Source organism: Plodia interpunctella, chromosome 25, assembly GCF_027563975.2.
Source record: "Plodia interpunctella isolate USDA-ARS_2022_Savannah chromosome 25, ilPloInte3.2, whole genome shotgun sequence".
Classification (NCBI taxonomy): domain Eukaryota; kingdom Metazoa; phylum Arthropoda; class Insecta; order Lepidoptera; family Pyralidae; genus Plodia; species Plodia interpunctella.
This window is the reverse complement of record NC_071318.1, coordinates 1,234,406-1,252,840: the sequence shown is the minus strand read 5'-3', so window position 1 is coordinate 1,252,840 and position 18,435 is coordinate 1,234,406. Positions and strand designations below refer to the sequence as shown.

Genomic DNA, 18,435 nt, shown 5'->3' with positions numbered 1-18,435 from the left:
TGGTAATAGAAAATAAGTAATTAGTATCTAAATGATAACAGAAGATTCCGTGGGAATAATTATTCTAATAACTACCAAAACGAATGAATCTTTTTTAGTATTTCTTGAATTAAGCATAAATATAACAAAAACAAAATTTATATTACCCCACCGTCACGTACTTACCACTCGGTCACAATAAATATGTGACAGAATTGTCGTGTGACGGAAGGGTAAATTTTTGTTAAAACGTTGATAATATTTAAAAGTTAACATAGAATTTGATAATTTACATGTCGGGCATAAAATATTTTTTATTACGTAAGAGTAAACAACAAAAAGTAACAATGATCATTAGAATTTGAATCAATTACTTACGTAACGAAGCGGTAGCCGAATAAACACACGCACGTCCTGACACTGCGTTTGGGCGACTGAGGCGCTGCCTTCTGTTTGCAGAGGGGAACACATACGGAGGGGGGGAAGGGGTAATATCCTTGGTTCGCATGCCACAAGGACGAGCGGCAACAGCGCGTATTTCGTTTGACAACCCACGTGACAGAATTTACCACGCAAAACATTAGGTAGAGGGAGACGAGTATTTGAATTTTTTTAATAATTTTATTGATAGTATTAAAAAATAACTATTACTGTTACACGATAGGTAATATATTAAAGAGATATAGGATATTTTTACATTTTGTGTCATAATATATTTTTTTCGTAATATTATAGATAACACGCACGCTCATGTAGCGGGAGACATAATGATTTTGTATGAATACATCTCTGTCACGCGGATTCACAACTCTGTAACTTACTTTTTACGGTGAAATTATTTAATTAATATGTTATTTAAATATGTGCGATCATTATATGTATAGTACAGTGTATGTCAAAATATAATTTTAAAAAAATATTGATAATTTACTTGTTTTTTTTTAACTGTCTGGCGAAGACACCTTTTTGTAGGTTAAAAAGAAGAACGACCCATTTGTTATAAAATATGGCATCGTTGATTTAGTATACCATAACACAAGTCTCGAACTTACTTTGGGGCTAGTTCAATCTGTGTGATTTGTCCTGATATATTTATTTATTTATAGGCGGCACCTTCAGGAGTGACCTAGGTTACTTTTTATTAGGTATGGTTTTACCCGAGCGAAGTCGGGGCGCTAGTACTATAACTTTATTAACTAATTCGGCCCAGGCCGACCATTTTGAGATCTATACTAATATTATAAATGCAAAAGTCTGTCAGTCTGTTCCGCTTTTACGGCTAAACCGCTGCTGGACCGATATTGATGAAATTTGGTATGCATATAGTTAAAGACCACCGTTCTAACAGAGTCTTCGCTGAGAAATACTCGCGGGCTAAGCCTCTGGAAAAAGCTAGTTTTTTTATTATGTGTTGTAAGTAAAAGTATGTATGTAATATTAAGTAGTTATTTTTTCAAAACTATGCAGAATTTGGAGACCAGAGTAGAATAACTCTGATTTATTAATATCAAATGGGTTGGGGCAGACCTTTGCCCAAGAGTGGGACGGTTAATAGGTTAAAATAAATAAATGAAGAAGACAAATAATGGAGAATATGTATAAAAATACACACCTACCTGGCACCAGGTGGTCGATATCTTGCTGTCGATCAGCCTCATGTCGGTCATACTCATCGGGTACATCTGGCCAGAATATACTCTGTATCTGTCAAAATATTATACTATATAGCGACCATAAGGTCGCGTAGACACTAATGTCTACGCCAGTACACCACAACACTAGGCACGTCCCGCCCGCGACCCCTCGCGCGGCAGCCAATGGCTATCGAACACGACAATTTAAATTTGATTCCTGCGCGCGCATTACAAATCTAATTTTTTGGTTTTTGCATTCCTGTCATTCAATTTCTTTTTTCTAATCTACTAATTTGTAAGATCAAGGGAAAATATAATTATCAATTTTTTAGCTTAAAAGTATTTTATTTCAACTACCCATTAGTTACGTAACGAACACTTAGGAATACGAACGTGACGTGCCTGTAGGAAGAGTTTTAATGTGATAATTTTACATTATCCAAACACGTACGTACATGGAACACATATTTCTAACACCTAATATTCCTATAAGCTATTTCTAGTATATAACTTAGTGTAATTAAAATAAAGTATTCCTTCTTTGTTTACCGGTCTCCGTGGTCTTATTTACTTCGCCATATACTATTACTTTATTGTGTACTTACATTGTTATATTACTGATAAAAAAATATACATAAATGTATATTTAAAAAATGGTAAGCCTTCTGGCATAATAGGGACCAACACTGTTTGAATGAGTTTCTTTCTGCATTTCTTCCCAGCAGTGGTCGTTCCGAAATGCTAGTAGTTTGTAATTTAATTTAGAATATGACGTGAAAAAGTGCCTGTGAAGGCCTAATTTCTGAATAAATTATTTGATTTGATATAGATAATTTAAGTGCAAAACTTAAGCTTTTAAGGCCCTTGTATATTTATATAACCGGAAGATTCCATGTTGGAGTCCCACACGTTAATTTGTATACCACCGATCTGACTCATGTGTAGTAGTTTTCATCGACCACCACTTGTTTCCGGCGAAGGAAAACATCGTGAGGAACCTACACTATGGTTTGTTATCAATTTGTGTGCGAAATGGAGAAGGCAATGGCGAACCACTCCATTAATAGTGCCATGAAAGTCGTTGTGTGTGTTTAATTCCAAGTTTTGACCACGACCCTCAGCCATGAGGAATACGACTGAGGATGAGGATACGTTCATGCTGGTCTGGGAGAAAAAAATATATTGTAATAATGGTTGCCATTGCCTTCTTCAATTCACACTAGTGTGTGTGTGTAGCTTAGTAGCTTAGATGATAAATTCGACTAAAATGCAGGTTTGCTCACGATGTTTTCCTTCACCGGAAGCAAGAGGTGGTCGATAGAAACTACTATAGGACATAGGATATTTTATGTTCTAACAACGAATCTACTCATTCAATGCGAAATAAATAATTTCATTCAATTTCATTTATACATGAGTCATATTGGTATACAAACATATCTGGTATGAGTAGCATTCGAACCTGGGACCATAGGGTTCACAGGCGGCGTCTTAACCATTACACCACTACTGCAGCATGAAAGTACACTCACCTTAAATATAAAGGTACGAATATAAAAGCGCTCGGCACCATAATCAACAGGGCCAGCATCCTGCACAGCCTGAGCGGGACCTGTGTGCAGGATTGTGATGCGATGCGGCTGCAATGACGTCCAACTGCAGGCCGCTGGGGCCTATGTAGGTCTGCTGTAAAGAGAAATCATAACTTGTACAAGCTTTCATTTAAACATGCAATGTATCTGTTACTATGTTTCGGGTGGAATCTTGTAACTTAATTTTGAGCTGAGATTTTCTAAATACGTTTAGTTTGATAATGCATTATTATGATAACTATACATATATTACCTGATTATGTAGGAACGGCTTGAGTCATGCGAATTCCTCAAGCGACATGATTTTTTTTGTCACACATTGAATGCAATAAGATTTATCTGACAACAATAAAAGCTTATGTCAAAAATGTCATTTTTATAATAATAAAAAAAACTTATTTTATACACAACCAATTTGTTATTTCCGCCACTGATAGTTACATATTTATATTCGAATATAAATAATTTTATTGGAAAATAAGTTACATATTTATATTCGGAATCGGCTAAACTACAAAGTGCGGCTACAGCTAATTTTTGCCGGGGAGACCTAGTTGAAGCCGGACTCTGCTGCTTACAAATAGGTGTCGTCTGCTTATGTTCGGCTTGATATAGATTTAGTCTTTATCATTCTGGCTAGACCTTGGTGCAGTTGTTTTTCCTTGGTATTATAAAGGCTAAATTAGGTCTAGCCGAAGAATAATAAAAAAAAAATGGTTGCCTGTAAAGTCGGTTTTACGGGCGAAGATTTTACGTGACAACGTCTTTTTACGCGCGCGGCAGACCGATCATAGTTGAGTGGGAGAGAGACGCAAGGCATTCGGCGGGCCTCTCTCTCGTTCGGAGACTCATCGTAACGTTACCGGGCGTTACACTTTTTCATACTCCCAGCCGCAACCTAATTTAAGACGTTGTCACGTCAAAATATATATATACTTACATTCTAAAGGCACTAATTCTTGAGGATCCATTGTCACATAATTACGTTACTATATCACAGTTACTTTGTTCACATAGACTTTAATATTGCATTACAATATCAATATTATGACACTAATATCTATTCTTTATTATCAAAATATGGTCATGTGTTCAATCTATACTATAATTATAAAGAGCTAAGCGTTTGTGAGTTTGTATGTTTGAGGCGGGTAATCTCCAAAACTACCGAACCGATTTCTAAAATTCTTTCACCATTAGAAAGGTACATTATCCAAGATTGCTATAGGCTATATTTTATCTCAAAATTCCCTCGGGAGCGAAGCCCCGGGCAACATATAGTAAAGTTATGTAACTATGTATGTTTGGGTGTTATCTTGTAAAGCAATTTTGAAACAGATATCTTCAACCTATTAACCTGAACTTTTAAATATATTCTTTATTCCTTTTTGTTAGTTATTCATTTATTTTGTTTTTGTGAAACAGTACTGAAATACTATTTGTTCTATTATATTTAACTAGTTGCGCCCCGCTCCCGCGGCAATTTCGGGATAAAAAGTACCTGCAATACGTTATTCCAGGTTATTTTCTATACATGTACCAAATTTCATAACAATCGGTCCAGTAGATAATGCGTGACTCTTCACGCTACTAACAAACAAACTTACAATCGCATTTATAATATAACTGGGATTTACGTCAATGAATATGTCTAGAAAATTGAATTAGTCACATCTTTGTATTTATTGGAAGGAAATACAAAACAAATAAAATAATTATATTATATTCAAATAATTTCATAATTAGCGTATGAAATTGATTTAGTTTATTCTTCCTTTAAGACGGGTCCACACGGGCGCTTTTTCAACGCGCGTTAAAAATCATTGGGATAGAACTTTAAGAGCGTGTAAGAGCGTGCGAATCTTTATATCAGGAATATTTTTTATCACAGGGCTGTGGCGTTGTACGATAGTTTGTATTTCACAAAAATGCGGCAATATCGTCTTCGTCGGGAGCTGTTTTAAGCCGTACGTGTGAACGTAGGCATAAAATTCACTTTTCAAAGAATGCATTATTTTATTGGGTGGTTCATTTTACCATGTGTTTTTTATTATACTACAAGTTTACGGTTATAATCGTATTTAGTAGTTTATTAAGCCTAACTTTAAAGATAACCTCACATTTAATTGAGGTATATTTACCAAACATGGGCGATCAATCAATTATACCTCCTACAATATATCCAGCACCTTATCGCCCGTTATCAAGGAAATAGGGCGAGCTCAGAAGTGTTTGTTTGTCTGTCTGTACTGAGTGTATGCACTTGTGGACTGAGATGGTCAGTTTGTGATGTGATGGTGTTATTGATAACTAGCTGCCCGTCCCGGCTTCGCTCGGGTAAAAATATAATAAATTATACACCTAAACCTTCCTCAGGAACCATACTGTCTATTGGTGAAAACCGCATGAAAATCCGTGCAGTAATTTTTGAGTTTATCACGAAGAGACAGACAGACATAGACGCGGCAGACCTAGTTTTATGATATGTATGTATGGATGATACCGAAATATTTCAATGACTCAGTCAAATATTGCGTATGGTTCCAGCCCTACAATTGAACCATTCCATATGTTTTGATGACGTACTAAGCGACTAAGGGATTATATAGCTTGATAGCTACCACAGCATTCCCAAAGGGAATTACGTCAGTTACAACGACCCCGAAATTTGGGAAATGAAACGTATAAGACGAGAGAGAGAGAAACTATCGCATTTATAATTTAAAAAAAAAACTTCAACACTCTATAATTATGCCAGCTCCACACTATCGCCGAACTCGGACAAATACCGACGCGAATGCGTGAACATCGCGTACTTAGTATGAGTGCTTTTAATTACCGCAATAAAAAAACCTACAACGTAGACCGAATCCGTCAAAGTTTCTGGCAAACTGTTCGACGACATTGTAGAGCCACGCGCCGTGTATTCACGACGCTCATGATCTATCATTCATTAAAGTCATTCATTCACTCGATTGTAATATATGATTTTCCGACATAGTATAACAAACTGGTTCGCCTGGTTTATTTACTATCGTTAAATAAACATACAAACACGTGCGATATACGTGTACATAAGAATACCACTCTGATTTTAGGAAATATATTGTACCATATTACTTACAATATAATCATTTACTTTGGTAAGTATTTAATATTAATAATAATAATAATATATTAAGACAAATCACACAGATTAAGCTAGCCCCAAAGTAAGTTCGAGACTTGTGTTATGGGATACTAACTCAACGATACTATATTTTATAACAAATACGTATATAGATAAACATCCAAGACCCGGGCCAATCAGAAAAAGATCATTCTCCATCATGACCCGACCGGGGATCGAACCCGGGACCTCTCGGTTCAGTGGCAAGAACTTTACCACTGCGCCACTGAGGTCGTCATATATCTGAGCTAGCATAAACTTTCAAATAATTTAGAACCCGATTAAAAATTACGGTGTGATAATATGTACTTCAATATTACGGCTAAACCCCGAAGTTCGGCTAGACAGAGGCGTCACCGGTCTCAGTTAACATATAGAAACTCGCTACGGCTAGGTTTGACCGGCTAAACTTAGGTAGCAGGTAGCCGCACTATTATTTGATGTGATATTTGCCTGTCAGTTTCATATTGTTATGTGCGGGTAAGAGAATAAAATCAGTCTTGGTCTAGCATGCCTTTTATTCACAACATGGTGGCAGCGGTGGGATATTAGTGTAATTAGAGTAAAAGTGTTTTACTCTCATTACACTAATATAATAGTCTATACTGAAGTATTTATTATCGTATGAATTAATAAATTGTGGCCGTCCAAATCAAAAGGGACCTTATGGCGGCTGGCGCTTAGGTCTTTATTGCCGTTGTTCGAATACAAAACAACGGCAATGATTGCGCAAGTGCCGGGCGCCATAAGGTCCCTTTTGATTTGGACGGCCGCAAGTACTTCAATTCATTGTTAAAATTTTCTAAAACAACACTAATAATAATAATAATTACAATCACGCCGTTTAGTTCGTAAGTTTCTATCTCAAAATTCCTAAGCTCCTTTTTCTTTTTTCTCCATTGATACCGCTTGGTCACAAACCCGCGAAATCAATTATTAATTTGGGAGAAAAAATAAGAAACTAAATAATAATAATATAATGATTACGGCAGATGTTCGAAAGAGAAAGAGTTCGAAACTCTTTGCAATAGCTCATTTTAAGTCCATCCAAATATAATTCCATAGATCAGTATTTGTATCCATTATACTGCAATACACACTCCCGCCGAGACCTGCTCACGGGCAGGGCATACCATTTCGTTGGTATAACCGGGAGTGGGCTTTGGCGGGAGACCTACATAACATTAAAACTCTCTAAAGGGCCTCTACTTGTTGGATCCATCCGTGCCGTGAATTCCAAAAGAGAAGAAAGAGAAACATAATAATAATTGTTTATTTCAGATATCGCTACAATATGCATAGTAAAAAATACAATAATAAAAATATTAATGGAAGTTAATTAATATATTCCCCCTTTGGCCGAATAAATTAATAATCTTCTCTGTTAAATCTGTTAAAACGAGTTGCCATATTTTATTATTATTTATTGCTATTATTTAAGAATAATTAATGTTGCTTATCCAATATCCATTTGTATACTTAATTACCTATCACGGCCTACTACTATATCTTATATTATAAATGCAAAAGTGTGTGAGGATGTATGTGTGTATGTTTGTTACTCTTTCATGCAAAATCTACTGGACGGATTGTTATGTTTGGTAGGTACACGGGTAGAATATATCCTGGAATAGGGTGCTGTTTATCCTGAAATTCCCACGGGAGCCAAGACCCGGGCGCAGCTAAATAACTCCTCAAGAAATTCAGAAAATTCGTCATTTCTCATTCAAATTGAAAACATCTGTTCAAATCAAAAATAACAATAGCTTTTCCGCGCCGAATTCTCTGATTGCGATTTAAAAATAACGCGTTCCTTGAACACACGACCAAATTAAAATACACTAATTCAAACACAATTAAACTTCACTAACTAATATTTGATTTGGCGTCTTTATATTCTTTTGGGTGTCACTTCTTTCAACAACTTATAAACTGCATTCACAAATCTTTCTTTGAACTTTATTTGTATTGTGTTAAGAGTCAAGGCACGTTTTCTCGTAACCAATAATATATTTGTAATAGATTTAATATAACCTAGAAATACGTGTGTATGGGTGGAAAATCGCGTCGTTACTGGTTCTTATCGAATAATACTCGGTTTTATCATACTTCAAATAATATCTTAATTGGTGTGACAATTGACTGGGAATTTAAACTTATAAGCTAATGATAAGGTGGCCATTATGAGCCTACTAAGAAAAGATATACTTACATAAGTAACTAAAATGACTAATTGTTTTCGAGTTGTAAACAAACGAAATCAGTGTTGGGCTTTTTTTTGCTTGACGTAATAAGTATAGGAAGCGTGAATACAAGCCTTAAAATCAAGTTACCACGAGGCAACTAATCACGTGCATGATTAATTAATGTCTTATTTGATTTGATTAACATATTGTCTTCTAATCACTAATCAAAATAAATATTAGAGGGTTTACTATCATCTCTTAATGCGATCCAGTTCAGGACCTTACCATCAACTTTTACAGAATGATTCCAATGCAGAAACGCTCCAATGCTCAGTTCAATGTAGGAACCTAAAATGAATCGCATTCATACAAAAAATTAAGTCGATGGTATTAATTTTCGATGCAGTTCAGTTTAGGTCGTAAAGTGGATCGCGTTAATAGATGATGGTAAGCCCCCAGATCTGCATCGCAAATTCGGACCATCGAGTTAATTCTTAATAGGTACTAATGCGATCAATTTCAGGTTCCTAAACTAAACTGCGCATTTTATAATGGTAGGCCTGCATATAAAAAACAATTATAAACAATGTATTGTTTAAAATGGTTTTTGATAAATTGTAAAATGTTACATATACATAACACTTAAACCCAACTGCCTTTTACGCCAGCAATTAATTCGGCAAACGGTTGGACATGAAATAAAATTTGAAAGTTTTTTAATCAAAGTTCACGGTTTGATTAAAAGCTTATCCGGAAAATGGGAGGGCTGGTCATAGAATTAGCATCTCCTAAACTTAATTGCTTTTGGAATTATAGGCAAATTGTAAAAAGCAATATTATTTCCCTTTTCTTTATTGATTTTTAATTTTGAACCCACAACTTTTTCTATAAAAGGAGACCACGGCTTCGCACAAGGGCATCTACCTATATCTAATTGTTATATAAATTGTAAGTGTGCTATGTTTGTTTGCGTAAAACGTAAAAACTACTGGATGGAATTTGATACGGTTCTCAGTTGTACCTAAAGCGGATGATCTAACTTAACATTTTTTTTTTATGGTAACATACAGTTTTGTAATATTTTAGTGCGAAAAAAGGGGAACTTAAATTACTATAAACAATAAATCAGGAATGCGAATTAAAACAGTAATCGTCAGGCAGCTAATTGTAAAGTATTAAACCGTAGCTTATACTGTCTTACTAAAATTAAATATCATTCAATGAGATAAGTACTTCTATCAGCGATTTTTACAACTATTAATTTTGAGATCAAATATATTCAAATTGGAATATTTATAGTTTAAACCAGTCAAACAGCGTCTAAAGAATATATTTGCGGCATATTTTTTGTATAGATTTTATCGCGATATATTGCTTAGAACACGAGGTACGTGGGCGAAGCCGCGCACAAAAGCTACTTTAAATATCAGTCAGTGTAAAACTTCGTAAATAAATTCTCTAAATAACAATGAAAACTGCATCAAGATCCGTCGCGTGTTATAAAAGAAGGAACCGCATAAAAACAGACAGACCAACCCGACTTACAGTTTCATTACTTAAGTATACTTAGGTAGATAGCTTTACACACCAGTAGGTAACACTATAAATATAACTGACAAACATAAGTGTAGAGGGAGCTAGGTGATTATGCTCGACCGCCACCGCAGGGAAGCTCTTCCCGCCAGGCTAGGTGCAGCGCCGGAGACCGCACGGCTCCGACGGTGTCATGTCAGAGGTTGTATTTATGCTTCCAATCGAAAACGCACTGTCTGCGCGGTCTACCAGGATACCATCAACTTTTACCATCAACTTTAGGCTTGTTAGCTGTCCATAGTGAGTCGACCGTCGTGCCGTCTGTCCGTAGTGTCCTGGATCACTTGTGTGGCTTGTTATTCGTTGCGTTTGGTTTGGCTTTTTACATCTGCGCCGTTGTGCATGTGGCGTGGTAGATATCCGCCACAATAAGGTACGTAAATCCGCTCAATATAATGTGATTATGTAAAATTAATGCTTTAATTGCGGCATTAAGATTAATATTTGATTACAAAAGCGGTGTCTAAATGATAAGGAAGGTGCATTTTTGAGGAAAAGTTGTTGTCAGAATTATTATTTTTAAACTCTTCTGCAGCAAGCAAAGGCCTTACTAAAGGGTTATTGGTATCAAATGCAAAACCTCCTAAAGACTACTTGATTACATCAAAAAAGGAACTTTTATTCTACGACTTTTTGTGATTCGTTTTTCATATAAAATAAATATAGTCTAATTATATTATTTAATATAATTTATACATCTTTATGTATGTAATAGCCAAGCAACACGAGACAGTAGAGTAACGTTATGTAGCGAAATCGAACGTAGAGTACCTACACGTTTTATAGAAACGACATTCTAAAAAATGGAAAATATATATCTATTTATCAGTAGCATCAGTATTCGGCCGCTTGTAAAATCACAAACGATACTTTAAAATTTTTATGTTTAATTTTTTAAGTTCACTTTGGTCTTCTCGGCTTCACGGCTTCGAATGCAACACGTGAAGGTGAGAAAGACAACATCTTTAAATGTTACAAAATGAGCCCTCTGCCGCATCTGTCTGTTCGCGATGAACTCAAAAACCACTGCATGGATTGTCATGCGGTTTTCACCAATAGATGGTGTGATTCCTAAGGAAGGTTTAGGTGTATAATTTATTATTTTCTTAAATTCAAATTCTAATCATTTATTCAGAAATTAGACCTTCACAGGCACTTTTTCTCGTCAATCTTTATATTTATAGTTATTTCTCACAAGCTACAAACTACTGGCATTTCGGAACGACCACTGCTGAGAAGAAATGCCGAAAGAAACTCATTTGAACAGTGTTGGTCCCTATCATGCCAGATCGGCTTACCATTATTGTTTCTTACAATGTTTTTTTCTAATAATATATAAAAGTACATAATGTAGGTACATAGTCAAAAGTTATATCAAAACATATATATATAACACAATTAACTTACATAAAAATATATAAGAAACGAGATGACCTTCTGGCAGCACCTGTTCACGAGTTGACGCATGGGTCAGCCATCGCGTAGCTCAACCATAATAGAGGGAACCTCACGACCCGGCCCACGACGCCACTACCAGATTGACCATTTGAGTGAGCATGACACACTCAATTCCCATGACTTCATAATTACAAATCTTATTCGTCGAAATAGAAGTTAAGACACTTGAATCACGTACATGTTTTACCCGAGCGAAGCCAGGACGTGCCGCTAGTAGTATACTAAATAAGTAAAGCAACTACCATCTATTACGATAAGTGTCATAAAAATAATAATAACAAATGTGAAAATCCTATTGTCCCCTGCACTCCGCCTCACAGCCCTCATTGGTCCATCCCGATTCAATTCCAACCAATCAGAACACAACGCTACCCCTTCGAAATTTGAAAAAATATAAAATTATCCTTCAGTCGCTTTTCGGGTGCCGCAGTGGAAAGTGCTTGTAGGGGAATTGCAATCAATTTTGTGTTAAATAATAAGTGTGTGTGTGTGTCATTGTTTTTATGCCAACTATAACGGATTTATCGGGAAGTCGCGGTTAGTACAATAGATATGAAAATGACACAGTTATTATAAAATAAAAATGCATGACATAAATTGAGATAATATTCTTATACTAAACATCGCCGGGTCATGTTTCATACAGCATTATTATGCTATTTTGTATGTAATAAATTCATCGTTAAAAATTGTTTAAACATTAACAATAGTAGTGAATCAAACAATAGTGAAATTGTATTAAAATCAGATGCGTGGTTTACAAGAAGAAAGTAAGTAGAAAGCTTAGAAACAGAGAGACGTGGCGGGCGAATTTGTTATACACTACTTATGTATTTATAAATATCACACAAGTATCCTGCTAATATTATAAATGCGATAGTTTGTAAGGATGTATGTTTGTTACTCTTTCACCCAAAAACTACTGGACGGTTATTAAATGTGGTACACTACACGAGTAGAATATAACCTGGAATAACACATAGTTTAATTTTTTTCACGAAATTCGCACGGGAGCTTAGTCCCGGTTTACTAATACTTACCAAAAAGTATTTGTTTTTTAAAATTGTTAATGACAGACATGACATGACATGAAAATAAGTAAGTTAAGGAGGCTAATATTTGCGATAAAAATATAATTTACTCAGTATCCAGTTGAAATGGTGTACAATTACTTTTGCGGCAAATGTTAAAAGCACATTGTTACAGTGTTCTTCTTGTATCTTTTTTAACAACTAGTTACCAAACAGCGAAAGAAATATCTTCCCTCGTAACTGGTTACGTAAGTTTAGTTACCAAAGTGGACGAAGGCGACTAAATATAAACCAATGTAATGAAATTATTTTGAAATATTATTTGTTGCTAAAAAGAAAATTAACAGAATAACTAGACACTATTCACGTAAAATTTTTAATTGGGTATATAGCGTTACTAACTTTTTTTAATATAATGGTTTTAATGTATAATTTGTTATTGTTTTACCCAAGCGAAGTCGGGACGGGTCGCTAGTTAGTTCAAACAAGAATAGATATTCATATACATTGTGTAAATCGACAGGATATAATTTATCAGCGGAAGTCACTATAAATAAACATTCAAGTATTTAATTAGCTTGTCGCGGTTAATTTTGTTAAAAATATCCACGGCTTGTTACCACCAGTTTTTAATAAAATAATATATCGTAATCTCACAGAGAAATTCACTGCTAGATAAGTCTGTCTGAGGTTATTTACAAGTTATAGCATTATCAGTACCTTTGAAACACAATTTTAACGCTGTTTGATACGTTTTGCCAGCTCCACACTGTCGTCGAACAGTTTGCCAAACTTTGGCGAATTCCGTATACATTGATGGTTTTTCATTGCGGTAAATAAAAGTACTCATACCAACCACACAATGTTCACGCATTCGCGTCGGCATGTGTCGTGTCGTGACTTCGGCAGGTGTTGGACGTATTGTTTAATCTGTGGTGTACCACAGATTAATGTTTCTGATAACCTATAGGCTATCAGATATATTATCAGCAAGCGTTGAAGTTGGCCATTAAACTTCATCAAATTTTGATGAATGATGATGATGATTTTGTCTTAGATAGATTTTGAAATAAAAAATGGTTTGTTTCCAGATTTTTTTCATTTAAATATTTTCAAAATAAGTTAAAAAACATGTGTGACATGTACGTACAGTTAACAACACATCAACATACCCAAATTCATTGCACACTTGCCGCCATTACCGAGATTCGTGCAGTGTATCTTGTTGTGCCGTTGACTGTACAACAAAACAATATAACCATACATTTCTGTCATTACAAAATGCTGAACTAGATAATCCTTGTTTCAGTTTACGTGACTTCCATGGCGTCAGACCAGGAGTCCTGCTCAGATGAGGAGCCTGACAGTGAGATGTTGAGTGACGACTTCTGTCTACCCGACAGCGATGATGATAGGCAGACAAGGAGTGTCCAGGTAACAAGCTCAATTTCCCTCAAATTCACGAGTTCCCCGTTATATTAGAGGAGCTAATCCTGAGTCCCTACGAGATCCCCTTCTTTTCCGTAGTTCCATTGCATGTCCTATTGATAGGACAACGGAAAAAAGTTCAAATTCCAGTATCGTTTTCTATGATACCATCAGAATGCAGATTATCGAAAACCCATTTGTTTGGAACCACCGAAATTAGTTTATCTATGATAGATCTTGCATTTTTGGAAATACGTGATTTGTTATATGACATCTACATACATGCAAAGAATATGAAGAAGGTCTCGATTATAATACACTATCATAAAAAGCTAAAGGTGTATTTAGTAAAGATCAATCGGGCGCTGAAAAGTGTGTCAACCTTGCAAGGTTTGACCCACACTTACAGAGCTAGTTAAATGAAAGCTTGTAATAAATACGAATTTACAATATTTTCATTTTTTGTTACATTCAATGTGTAACAAAATATTATGTCCGCGTTGTACACCATTGAGGGGTTCCCTCACAGGAATTTGATCATGGAGCACCATCTAGTCATGCTGTAATAATAATTCATTGTAATTGTGGACAATTTTATTTCTGTAGGACAAGCGGAAATAGGAGAAATTTAACTCGCAAGATGTGATTACAAACATCGAGATAGGTGAAACTAAATAAAAGCTTGTAATACTTAGACTTGATTTTCAACGTTCTACGTCTGACACTCTGATATGATCGTCGTCTATTCTTATGATTGCAACTGTCAGACATAAATATGAGTTTCTGACTTCAAGGATCTATCAACAAAAGCGTCATCTTTCTGCAGAATCACATAGAAGACCTCCCCTCGCTAAACTCTTGTCTCCGCCCCCCACGCAAGCTATTCACCAACTGCCGCGAGCGGTGGCGCCAGCAGAATGTCAGCGGGGCCTTCGCTGAGCTGAGGAGGTTGGTGCCAACTCATCCGCCAGACAAGAAGCTGTCCAAGAATGAGATCCTTAGGATGGCCATCAGGTTAGTGTATAGAAGTCGATTTAGAAGTTCAGGGAGATCTTGCTCCTTTCAAACTGTCTTCAAGGCATTCTATGCCAAAAGAGTCCAGTGGGGTATTATAATTTACTATTCTATGCCGATACCTGATCTCTTTATGCATGAAAGGTTAAAAGAGGAACATATTTTGATATAGCAGAATCATACAAAAATCTCTTTAACTTACTATGGTGGCTGTTCACCAACTGCCAAGAGACGAATGTGAGTGAAGCCTGACACGAAACTTATCAAGAATGAGAACCTTCAGATTACCATCAGGTTAATAGTTAGAAGTAGATTTAAGTTCAGAATGGGATAGATCTCCTCCGTTGGTTTTGGTTGAATCTGGTTCTGGCAAAATCGGCGTTGGACAAAATCGTCTTGCGGCAGAAAATGTACACTCAAACGAGATTTTTGCTATATGAAGAATCAATTTTATCATGACTATTTAACATAATTCTATGTTTACAAATCTGTATTTTTATTTATAACATCAAAGTAGACCTGCTCCCTCAACTCCCTTATTCAAATAACTACAAACTACTGACATTTCGGTACGATCTACAACTGCTGAGAAGAAATGCCAAAATAATATTTAACAGCGACAAAAAAGGTTTTTACTAATCTTATTTACTTCCACATCCAGCAACTCATACATTTTATCAACCAGGTACATTGGCCTCTTATGCGAAGTGCTGGAATGGCAGAAGAACCACGGCCTATCGATGAATAAAGAGAATTCAGTGAACCTCGCAATCAAATGTGAATCTCCAAGCCCTCAATCCAGGAGAGTTCGACTCAAACGGCCGTATCTTGAAGACGACGGTCCGAAGCCAAAGATACTCCATGAGAACGATCAAAAGTATGGCAATGAAGAAAATGAAGACTTAAAAAGGAACTGTCAAAGATTAAATACACGAGCTGATCATTATTTCGGTAAAGAACATTTGAGAGTGTTAAGGAATCAGTATTATTTTAATCCAAGATGGCCGATTCCGTTTAGAAATTTGGCCGATAGAAATGGAAATAATTTGTTGATGATTGCACCTGCCCATAATGGCGATGGAAAGATCAATGTTAAAGACAAGGGTGATTCGAAGGATGTTAAGTAAATTTATGGTACAGAGGTGAAAACTTGAATGTATTTTTGACGTCTTACGAATTTTCGATATCCTGACGGGTTTAACTTTTTTTACCCACAACAAAAAGTGCACAACGCCGCTAAAGAAGTTTTCTCTTCAAACACTGATTCCAGGGTGATGATGTTCGATCAAATAGGTCTCAAGGGATCTCTCCCGGATTGTATAGTAATGGTTACTAATAAGAAAATGCATTTTTTAACAATAACAAAATCTTATGTGCATGAAAAATTTAAATTCAATATTTTTTGCGTAGATTAAACTTCATAATCGCATATCGTAAATGTTTATTTGTTGTCGTTGTATTTATGTCTATGTGATTTAAATTGTAAATAGTATAACAAATGATCTCTGTGTTGACAATAGTTGTATTAAATTGTAGTTGATACTAACATAAAATACATCAAGATTTAAATCAAACTATATGCATTATTATTACGAGATTTTATTTCGTTTCACCTGCCCCGATGTTCGTCCGTCTGAAATCAAATCTTGCATTTAGAATTTATACCGAAACTTTTTCCCGAAAGCAAACTACTGGTATTTCAGAACGACCAGTGCTGGCTGAGAAGAAACTCGTTTAAACAGTATTGTGTGCGAGTGTGTCATAATAATAATAAGATCTACACAACATCAAATCTCTCCAAAGGGCCTCTACGTGTTGGTTCTGTATCCCCACGCAAGCCTCTCAAAGGACCGGCCTAGGTGCCGTGTATTGTTAAGGAGAAACATAATAATATATCATTGTATTTTCTCTCTTCCTCTCTTTCCACTAGATCAGCTATAATTAAGGGGCGGGAAAGGGGGAGGTTTACATTTGACACGCCCCTTCCCCTCATGCGTCATCAGCTTCGGCATTCGGCTTTTCATTCGGATTGCAGTTTCATTCGGGTTCGATTCTTAATGCGAAAAAAATTAGGAATCATTTTTAAACATTGTATTTTGTTTTTTTTTTGGCCGAGCGATTCTCAGCTTACAGCTTTAAAAATGAAGTTAATAGTGTCTAACTGGAGTATTATAGGACTAGTAAAATAAAAGGTCCGGAGGTGTTGAAAGTACGTGTATTTTCTCCAAGATGGAGGCACAGAGAGAGCGGGAACAAACAATAGACAAAATGAGCCATAGACAATAAAGTAAACTTAACTAAAATATTGAATATTTTGCTTTTGATTCTTTCTTGCTCGCTATTGATTCTTATGCTTGAGAAACAGAATTTAGAAACAAAATTTCTGAAACATCGTGAGGAAACTAGTTGATAATTTATCACGTGTGTGAAATGGAAAAGGCAATGGCAAACTCCAATAATATCGCCATGAGATTCGTTGTGCGTGTTTCATTCCACTTGAAGACTGTGACCGTCAGCCGTGTAATGAAGGATTATTATAATTTCCCTTTTATTTATATTAAAATGACGGTTTAATAACACAATTGTTTTATTTTTTGTTTATATGTTAAAACTGATTTCTTCCACAATATCTCACTAAGATTACCCTCAAAATATGAAATGACTTTAACAGGTACTTGTTAGGTGCGAGGGGTTGCCACCCCAAATTGACAGGGCAATACAAATAAGCTGCTTCTCACAGATAAGGTTAATCCAATATTAGTATGTGGGAGAGCGCTGTTATGTTGACCCTACATTCAATTTGAGATTAGGGTAAAAAAACAATGTCAGATTTTTGACGATATTGAAGAAAATAAACAGACAATCAAAAAAGAAAATAGATCATTATCTTTGTGCGTTCGCCTTAATTCGGTCGCGAAGCCCGGTGGGGCTTCGCGACCTTACAGCCCCGAATTAATCTTTTTTTATCTGTAAAAACCATTTTTTAAAGATAAAAAAAGATTGTTACCACTGTTAGCATAATTTTGCTATACTTATTATATTAGTAACGTAAAAATTAAACCTAATAATTTTGGAAGGATTCAGCTCTGATTTTACGAACGGCAAAAACAAACATTTCTTATTTACACATTAGGTATATTAGGTAGTTTATGTGTAAACAAGAAATGTATTGTTTACAGTTCCCGTCTGTTGTGCTTTTTGACGACCTCAGTGGCGCAGTGTTCTTGCCACTGAACCGAGAGGTCCCGGGTTCGATCCCCGGTCGGGTCATGATGGAAAATGATCTTTTTCTGATTGGCCCGGGTGTTGAATGTTTATCTATATATGTATTTGTTATAAATATAGTATCGT

At 35.7% G+C, this 18,435-nt stretch overlaps 2 protein-coding genes across 10 annotated transcripts in view; one reads left to right on the top strand and one right to left on the bottom strand.

Annotated features, from left to right (window-relative positions):
• Positions 1–8,449, bottom strand: part of LOC128680765 (uncharacterized) — a 32,666-nt gene extending 24,217 nt beyond the window's left edge. Inside the window, exons 1-4 of one of the 7 annotated variants that reach the window (XM_053764152.2) lie at positions 8,246–8,449; positions 4,146–4,258; positions 3,146–3,299; positions 1,596–1,683 (exon numbers count right to left, since the gene is read on the bottom strand). In XM_053764152.2, coding sequence (XP_053620127.1) covers positions 1,596–1,683; positions 3,146–3,299; positions 4,146–4,176 — 273 coding nt within the window. In that variant the 5' untranslated portion in view covers positions 4,177–4,258; positions 8,246–8,449. Of the gene's footprint in view, positions 1–1,591; positions 1,684–3,145; positions 3,300–4,145; positions 4,324–8,245 lie in introns of those variants that run through there. The other 6 variants (XM_053764149.2, XM_053764154.2, XM_053764150.2 and 3 more) reach the window with 6 other exon arrangements.
• Positions 5,478–16,652, top strand: LOC128680767 (uncharacterized). 3 transcript variants are annotated; one of them, XM_053764158.1, is made up of 4 exons: positions 5,478–5,542; positions 13,952–14,076; positions 14,897–15,084; positions 15,770–16,652. In XM_053764158.1, exons 1-4 carry the CDS (start codon positions 5,500–5,502, stop codon positions 16,209–16,211), a joined length of 798 nt encoding a protein of 265 aa, XP_053620133.1. In that variant the 5' UTR covers positions 5,478–5,499; the 3' UTR covers positions 16,212–16,652. The 3 variants fall into 3 exon arrangements, with proteins under 3 accessions (XP_053620133.1, XP_053620134.1, XP_053620135.1); XM_053764159.1 differs by lacking the exon at positions 5,478–5,542 and adding an exon at positions 12,001–12,148; XM_053764160.1 differs by lacking the exon at positions 5,478–5,542 and adding an exon at positions 12,180–12,381.
• The last annotated feature ends 1,783 nt before the right edge of the window (positions 16,653–18,435 follow it).

Coding starts and splice junctions, on each gene's coding strand:
- LOC128680767 (XM_053764158.1), top strand. CDS start 5,500: ATGGTGTTATTGATAACTAGCTGCCCGTCCCGGCTTCGCTCGG. Junction 5,543..13,951: donor CCCGTCCCGGCTTCGCTCGG/GTAAAAATATAA, acceptor TCCTTGTTTCAG/TTTACGTGACTTCCATGGCG. Junction 15,085..15,769: donor ATCCTTAGGATGGCCATCAG/GTTAGTGTATAG, acceptor TTTATCAACCAG/GTACATTGGCCTCTTATGCG.